Source organism: Nicotiana tomentosiformis, chromosome 11, assembly GCF_000390325.3.
Source record: "Nicotiana tomentosiformis chromosome 11, ASM39032v3, whole genome shotgun sequence".
NCBI lineage: Eukaryota > Viridiplantae > Streptophyta > Magnoliopsida > Solanales > Solanaceae > Nicotiana > Nicotiana tomentosiformis.
Window position 1 is genome coordinate 113395088 of NC_090822.1, and position 8673 is coordinate 113403760.

The 8673-nt window shown below is 36.7% G+C and overlaps 1 protein-coding gene across 1 annotated transcript; it reads right to left on the bottom strand.

Annotated features, from left to right (window-relative positions):
* Positions 1 to 2063: 2063 nt before the first annotated feature.
* On the bottom strand, positions 2064 to 7382 carry LOC104110167 (dof zinc finger protein DOF2.1-like). Its single transcript, XM_070189849.1, has 2 exons — positions 7320 to 7382; positions 2064 to 3145 (listed from the first exon to the last, which is right to left on the bottom strand). The coding sequence occupies exons 1-2, from the start codon at positions 7380 to 7382 to the stop codon at positions 2282 to 2284; spliced, it is 927 nt and encodes a 308-aa protein (XP_070045950.1). The 3' UTR covers positions 2064 to 2281.
* Between the last annotated feature and the right edge of the window lie 1291 nt (positions 7383 to 8673).

An 8673-nucleotide genomic window follows, 5' to 3' on the forward strand; every position in this document is an offset into this window, starting at 1 on the left:
GCCGATATCGATTCTCGTTTGATCATGGTTCACGGTCGATATCCCTCTTGGGTCTATCGAGAGCCCTGGCGGTATATATAGACTTCGAAGGTGTCTCGAGTTGATTATCTTCGACTCTGATTTTCGATTGATACCGATTATGTACATCGGTCCAGGTAACGGTAGGGTATTCTATCAGGCTTTACTTTAATTGTTGCGAAGACAACGAGCTTCGAATATTGAGTCCCTGAGTGAAAGCCTGAGCAACCCAATCATCAGCGATCGGCGACAAATCCATTCGTTCCATTTGAAAATGGGACGCAAACTCTCTAAGCATCTCGTTCTCCTTCTATTTAACTTTGAAAAGGTCTGATTTTCTGGTTTCGACCTTGATGACACCGGCATATGCTTTTACGAAAGAGTCTGCAAGCATAGCAAATGAGTCAATAGAATTAGGAGGTAAGTTGTGATACCATATCATGGCTCCCTTCGACAGGGTCTCCCTAAATATTTTCATCATAACAGATTCGATTTCGTCGTCTTCTAAGTCGTTCCCATTGATGGCACATGTATAAGAGGTCACATGTTCGTTCGGATCAGTCATTCCGTTGTACTTAGGTATTTGGGGCATACAAAATTTCTTGGGGATCGGTTTTGGGGCCGCGCTTGGGGGAAAAGGTTTTTGCACGAACTTCTTGGAATCGAGTCCCTTCAATATCGGGGGCGCTCCTCGGATTTGATCTACCCTGGAATTATAGGTTTCGACCCTTTTATCGTTCGCTTCGATCCTCTTTTTCCCTGACTATATCCACTTTGTCAGCTCCTCGAACATTTTTATAATTTCGGAGTTAGTCCCCGATTCTTGTTCATTCGACCTTACCATGGCCGGTTCCGTTCTGCGGGTGACTTCTTGGGGTGGATCGGGTTCAACCCTGCTCGGTGTCGGGGTTTGACTTTGCAACTGAGCTACCGCCACCTGTTGAGCTTGTAGCATTTCGAAGATCATGCATAGAATAATCCTGTCTTCTTCAACATTCTGTGTGTTTCGAACTGTAGATCGGGCTCCACCACAGATGTTATTTTTAGGGTCGGTCCGCAAGTTCGCGTCGATGGCCACATGTGAATTTACATCGATTGGATCTGCAGTCTGAATCCCAACGACATCAACGGGTAGCCCTGCATTAGCGGGCGCCATGTTATTATTCTCACCTTGATGACCATCCTCGTTGTCGATATGTAGTGTGTGTTATGAAGATTTGTATCAAATTACCACTATTATCCTTAGCCCCACGGTGGGCGCCAAACTGTTTACCCAAAAAATTATAAAACAATTGAATTTATACGTGGTTTTAAGGATACGTGATCTAATTTGATACAAAGCGAGAAATCACATTTAATATGGAAGAATAAGTAGAAAAATAAATACAAACCATGCAGATTGAACAACTTAAGCCTCCCAAGGTTAATTACCTTCGAATTTAGATGTGATATTATTGAAGCCAGAATAATATGAACAAAGCTGGAAAAAATGGTATCTTGTTCTCTTAAGTATGTTACAATGTCTCAAGACTTACTCAATTCCCTTTTATATATAAAGGAGATGAGACCTTTAAGACATTATTTTATAGGAAATCATGTAGACCGTTGGCTCCCTTTTTGACTTAATCCCGTATTTCCGTCATAATAATTGGTCAATGACGAGAATCACGGATACTTGTCGTGTCAGTGGGTAAAGTTTTTCTTCGAGGCCATTAGAAGCGGGGTCGGTCGTGCCCTCAATAAGCTCGAGGACAAATCTGATGGTCTTGTTCGAACTTCGACCCTCGATATTGAACTCAATTATAATAGTACCTTCGATCTCTTATGCCGAGCCTTGACCCAATGTTTCAGATGCCTCGATCGAGCATTGAGCTCGGTTCTACCCATATACAATATGGTTTCTATCCACTTAGTAGTTTTACTTCAAATCATTAAATATATACAAAAATTAAATTTAGAATCTTCCTAACACCCGATGGCAAGGGACATATTGGTTAGGTGGGAATCACAAAGATGCTGGCTGCCCGCCTCTTTGCAACACTGAATATGCGAATATGTTGTCATCTAAGTATTTTTTAGTTGTAAATTACTTGTAATTATACTCTACTAGACTGTGGAAGCTGGTTTTACAATGGCAAGATTTAACAAGGCAGCCTATGAACTAGCCAAAAAATAATTAAAGGTGAAATATCAATACTTGTATCAAAAATACATACATTAATTAAGGCATGTAAAATTAAAAAAATAAAATAAAAAACGGTTTTCATGCTATGAGACTGCTATGGTTAAGTTCATGAAAAGAAGAATCAAATCCATTCCAGCTTTGCCTGTTTGAAGCTTCAAAATCACCCATATTATTCACTTCTCCATTAATCTGCCATGGAAATCCCCACAATATTCTATTATTCTCACCTTCTCTTGCTATATTGCACATCTCTTGCTTCCCTGTGGCCAACGTAGAACTCATTTCTTGATCATAGTGCATTCCCATTTCTGCACTAATATTTAACCCCATTATTTCTCCATTTTCAACATGCCCCAATTTTCCATCATTATCAATCCCATAACACATATTATGGTGGAAAACATTTGGGGTTAATTCAAGAAAACCACCCCTTTGTGCACCAAGAAAATCATCATAATGAACTTTGTTACACATCATTAACATATTATTTTCTTCAATTTCCAAATGCCCACTTGCCTGTTTTTGGAGCTTAGCAAATGCTAGACTTAAATCACTTGAATCATAACATGACAATGGTGTAAAAGAAGACAGTGGATAATTAGGGCTGCTAGTCATGGACTCAAGATCTTGGCTTCTTTTTGAGGATGTTCGTTTGTTTTTTCTACAGCCACCACCAACTGGAACATTTCTCAGTGTACCACCTTTAGTCCAGTACCTTCTGCAGGATTTGCAAAAGTATCTAGGTTGAGTGAGACTGTAGTTGTTATAGTAGCAGAATTTGGTGTTGGTTGAGTCACATCTTGGACATTTTTGTGCTTGTTCTGCAGCTAGCCTTGGTTTCTTTTCTTGCTCTGCTGGCTTATTTGTGTAAGCCAACATGCTTTCTAGTGTTTGGGATGACATTTCCTGAAGACAGAAATAGAAAACACAAGAATGATATATCTAAAATAATTTAGAAACTTTCAAGAAAACCAGAAGGCCTAGGCTTGATTTGAATCACAGAGAAAGCTAGAAAAACCTAATTATGGCTTTCCCCTCTCTGAAAAACCGGGTTACTTAATTTATATAGAAAAATAGTGGAAGGGGGTGGGGTGGGGGGATATTGGGAGGTTAGCTCTAGAGGCGGAAGTCACAATTTGAAACGTTTTAAGTTATTGATTTTAAAATTAATAATTTAAACAGAGTTTGACTAAACTTGTACTAGTCCATACTCTAACTCCGTGCATGTCGTGGTCAGGGGCGGATTTAGGGAGGCGGAAGGGGGTTCACCCGAACCTTTTCGTCGAAAAATTATACTGCACATATAAGGCATAATTCGTTTTGTATCTCTATATATTATATTTTAAATCCTTTTGAAATGGTCGAAAAGTGTAGCTAAGTCGATTCAAAGGGGTTTCAAAGTCTTTGTGAGGTTATTGATTCTATTCTCATTTGTGAGGTTATTGATTCTATTCTCATTGGTCATAATCTCTTTTAATTTTTAACGTTTTTCTTTTTTAAATTCCTTTGCAGAAATTATGTCTTCGCCACTTGTCGTGGTACGTTGTGGAGTGAGACAAAAAGAGTAGAAATAGAATGGTGTAGTGATTACTAGGGGTGTATGAGAAATGTGTATCTAGGCACCTTAGCACCCCAAATGAAGCTTTATACTACACTATATATGTTTAATGAGATAGTTGGGATTCATTTACTTTTGATCTGATATTTTAGGTTTTTGTCTTTTAAAATTAAAGATCTATTAGAATTGTGTTACGTACCTTTTAATGGTCGTATTTGAAAATTTCGAATTAATCAGATTAGTGAACTTTATAATCAATGGTTTAAAAAGCTTTGTGAAGATGGAATGCTTAGATGGAGAGTGTGTCACTTGTATATCATGATATATAGTGTACTCATTATAACTCTGTATCTCCATCATTCCCCATTTACTCACAAACAAAGTTTACTCTGTATGACTGCCACGTCCCTTCATATAATATTAGCTACGTCACAGCGCTAACTGTTAGCTAGCTGTTGTGTAGGTGTGGGGAAATTTGTGTTACAAGAAAAGATTGATACAAATATAGTACTCATCATACTCATAGGCTCATAGCTTAGACAGATTCCATGTTTATATCATAACATTAACCATTGGCTAATCCGAGAAGGACATTCAACTTGATGTGCTAAAACGGCCCAAAAATATTGTTAAAACTGCATGATATTATTCGCTTTAGGTAAAATCCGTACTGTTTTAATCAAAAGGCCTCAAACTATTAAGAAATAATTGTACTTTATACGTAGACTCTTAATTTTTTCAGCTATTAATATGAGACTTTGTTCGCAAACTAATAATCTCCCCCTCGAACTAAGTTTCTCGTGGCTCACTAGCCACGATTCACAGGTCTCTCACTCGAACTAAGTTTCACGTGACCCATTACTACGATCCCAGATTCGACGGGACGAATATGGAATTGGCAAAGTGATGGTACGAGGAGGGGCGCGCACATAAAAAGAAGCTAGTTGCGGGTGGCCGTAAATCAACTGTCCTTCTACCTAGACAAATGTCCTTCTACTTCTGCCTTAAGACTGCTTCCTTAGTTTCTTCTTTCTTAACTTTCCCTTTTCTTCTTAGAAAATCAAATTTGATAGAACTTTTTGCTGGTTGCTATCGATTCGGATTAGTCGGCTCCGATGCGTATATTGCGTACTAAGTGAGAAATCAAAAAAAAAAAAAACTAAAGATAGTACTAATACTTAGCCACATCTTTCCTCTTTCTCTTCCTTAATTATATTGCTTCGTTCAATCTCAATTTATTTGATATTGTTTGACTTGAGCGGAGTTTAAGAAAGAATTAAAAAATTTTGAAACTTATAATTTAAACAAAGCCTTAAATATTGGTATGGTTATAAATCATCTCACTAAGAATAAAATGAAACTTTTGAGTTGTAATAAGTATAAAAATATGATTTTTTTTGGGGGAGAAACTAAAAAGGAAAGTGTGCCATATAAAACAAAACTAATCCAAATGAGGCCATAGGGGAATTTTCATAACATCCATCTGACTTTTATTTACCACTTACAAAGATGTAAGATAAAATAGCATACGATAAATTCAATGTGTATTTTGGATCCTGCGCATAACATCAAAGCATATTTCATCAGGCAGGTCGTCTTAATTCTTTGTTTCTTTTTAATCTTAAAACACTCGAATTGTAGTGGTGGGCCCATAGAACAAAGTGGGACCATGGTAGATGATGAACAACTGAATATGTCAATATGCTTTAGTCAAATTAGTTGACTGGTCAAATATTTCCCATCACTCAAATAAAACACTATTGACACAAAGCAAAAGTATGTGGTGAGTGCTGTTTATAATGTATAGAAAACTGAGCCTCAAAATGGAAATTTACAATAACTGTATAGAAAGAGTATTAGCGAATAAAAGAATCTGCATGCATTTGCATTTGCATTTGCATTTGCATTCCAATATCCTCTTTGAGAAAACATAAACAAACACTGTAAAGCGAATTTCATGTTCAGATAATTAGGCAGAAGGTTCTGATCAAATATATTAGGAAATCGAACATAGGATTTGCCTTGTGCTTTGGGCTCAAGCCGTTTGAAAACGTTTTTGTTAACGTCGAGGTCTGAGTTTCTAATTGGAGTTCAAATTGTATCCAAGTTGGGAATAGTTGTCGGTAATCTTTGTTCGAATCAGAAAATCGGAGAAGCGACTAAACATTAGTTCAATAAAACAAAATACAAAAATAATTCTGAGACTACAAGTTTCTTGTGTATCTTTAAGTAATTTAATTTCTTCATTGTTGTGCAAGGTTATGGATTACTTTCTCTCAGGATAAAACGGAAAAATTATTCTGTAATACTACAATCGAAATTACAGAAATTCAGCGAACTCAACAGCGGAGCAAATCACACTTGAAACTTTATTTATTTGAAAAAATGACAAGCGCAAAATACACACTTAAATTATGCTCGCTAGTCAAAGATAGTATAGTATAATATCGTGTCCGCAGGGATTAGATTTAAATAGTATTATCGTAGTCTGTAGCTAGATTGCTATCCAAGAGGATCAACAATGGAGATATATATAAATTCTAACTACAAATAACTAAGAATCTAAAGCTATTGACTAATGACAATCAGAACAAAGGTAAACAAGAAAGTTATCAATTGGAGAAAATATGGGTTGATAGGATAGGTGCAAGATAAATGTTCGGGATCTAACTCTAGATAATTCACTTTTAATGTTCAAGTGAGTCTCTCGAATTCACTTAATTATCAGTACAATTGTTTAGTAGAAAATCCTCTCTCGATTAAGTCTCAACCTCACAATATAAACCAATTTAAGCTTGGTGAAGATATGCAAGAATTCATAATGGATTGGTCTTTAGGAGAACCTCTTTCGATTATCCTTCTAACTAGGTTTAATCAAGCATTCAACTAGGCTCTTTCGATTCTTAGAAGAATCTATGAACTCAACCAACAATATAGTGCAAATATATCATAAGTTTTGCCTCTCTCGATTATAAGAACAAGTGAACATAGATGCAACAATTTAATCTTCCCAAAATGATTCAAATACATATAAATAGAGTTATAATCCACAAACAATCATCAAAACCCAAAAAGTTCTACTCCATATATATGGAGAAGTTCTTCACAAATGAAATAAAAGTATAGGAAAGCATAAATACAATCCAAACTCGGATCTTGAGTGAGGAATGAAAGATGAAATCCTTGTGCTCTTGCTTCTCCCTCTTCTCCTTAACTTTCTTAGGTCTAAGGTATGTCAAAAGTGGTTCTAAAATGGTGTTTTGGGGTATTTAATCTGCCCCCAAAATAAAAACGGATGAAACTACCTTTTTTTAGCAAAATAGGACTCTTCCCGGACAGGACATGCGCGGTCGCGCACATGGGCGCGTATTTTGCACATCGTCCTGACCCAAGTGCGCGTCCAATGCGCGATCGCGCACTTGGTCGGCACCTTGGTGGTAGCAATTGGGAATTTGGGAAAGTGTAAAACATGAAAGTTGTATCCCTTTTAAATAACTTTCCAACGATATATTATGGAGCGCAAATGAATTTCTGAGCTAAAAGTTATATGCATTTTACTAGACAATGCACAATATGCCTGCTCGATTCTTCGTTTCGTTCTTCAAGTCCACTATCATCCATTGATCCCCAAACACGATCCCAACTTAATCCTTGGTCTTTTACTCAGACTTCAACGCTCTAAAATAGCATGAATTCATTCCACAACATCTACATAGACCGGAATCACTCCTACAAGGCATAAAACACACAATTAGTGCAAAACACTAGCGTTAAAGCTCCAACTCAATTAAAGTGCAGTAAATTAGAATGTAATAAGCAACTAAAATACGGGATTATAGCCTACCATCAACACCCCACACTTAAACCATTGCTCGTCCACGAGCAATCAAATTACACTTCACATAAACATGACCTTTTTAAACAACTCTCATAACTCATCATACCAAGAATATTTAAAATATACTAAGCACAATAGTGTAACATCCTAGCCTCAAGAGTTGACTCAACAGTACCACGTATTTTTCACAATCTGTTCACTTACTCTAACACAAAGGTCAATGACAAATACCATTCCTTCATGAATCAAGTGCCCTCATACAAGAATAGAGAGTAGTTCCACAAACAATAAAGTTTAAGAACAATTAGGAACTCAAGATAGGAAGAATTCGATCACTCTCAGAACAACATTCATGTGCAATAAAAGATGTACCATAAGCTTGCCCGTAGTGTACTATACTAATTAAGCTTATTCAGTCAAGGATCACGTAGGACTTTATTTGGTTGTATGTAGGTTGCGGGACGGGTAAGATACCTACACCTCCCTAAGTACTTTAATACATACAATTGACCGTTCAAAACCCCACACTTATATCAAACCATAACTCCACCTTTACATCAATATACATCAACTCCCAACTTCTCTAAACACAAATACATCAAGAGTTACCACTATCAATGAATATAAACTATTTTTGTTTTTATTTTCTTTTTCGATTCAAGCGGCTCATACTTTTTCACAACAGTGCACCTTTCTCCTTATTTCAATAGTTTCGGTCAAAAGCCAAACCAACCACTCCACACTTCAACTTTTACAAAGTTCATACCAATTTCAAGTGCTCATGAGAGGTAAATGGTTCAAATAGATGATCAATTCAAATAAAAGGGTAAGGCTTGTGATAAGTGAGAATTTTGACTACTTATTAGCGCCTTTTAGCTTTTGTTCTAGTCCAAAAGTGTCTAATTATATTCCCGAAAACTGATGAAATATGCTTATATGCAGGAGTATTGGAAAATGAGCCACTATGATGAAATCCAACTCAAGGAGGAGTGATCTGAACAAGGACAAAAATCAGGCACAAAAGCTCAAGTGTGGACCGTAGATTTTTATCTGCGACCACAGAATGTGAAGAAA

Coding starts and splice junctions, on each gene's coding strand:
- LOC104110167 (XM_070189849.1), bottom strand. CDS start 7,382: ATGGATGATAGTGGACTTGAAGAACGAAACGAAGAATCGAGCAGGCAT. Junction 3,146..7,319: donor GGCATATTGTGCATTGTCTA/GTAAAATGCATA, acceptor AAATTATTTTAG/ATATATCATTCTTGTGTTTT.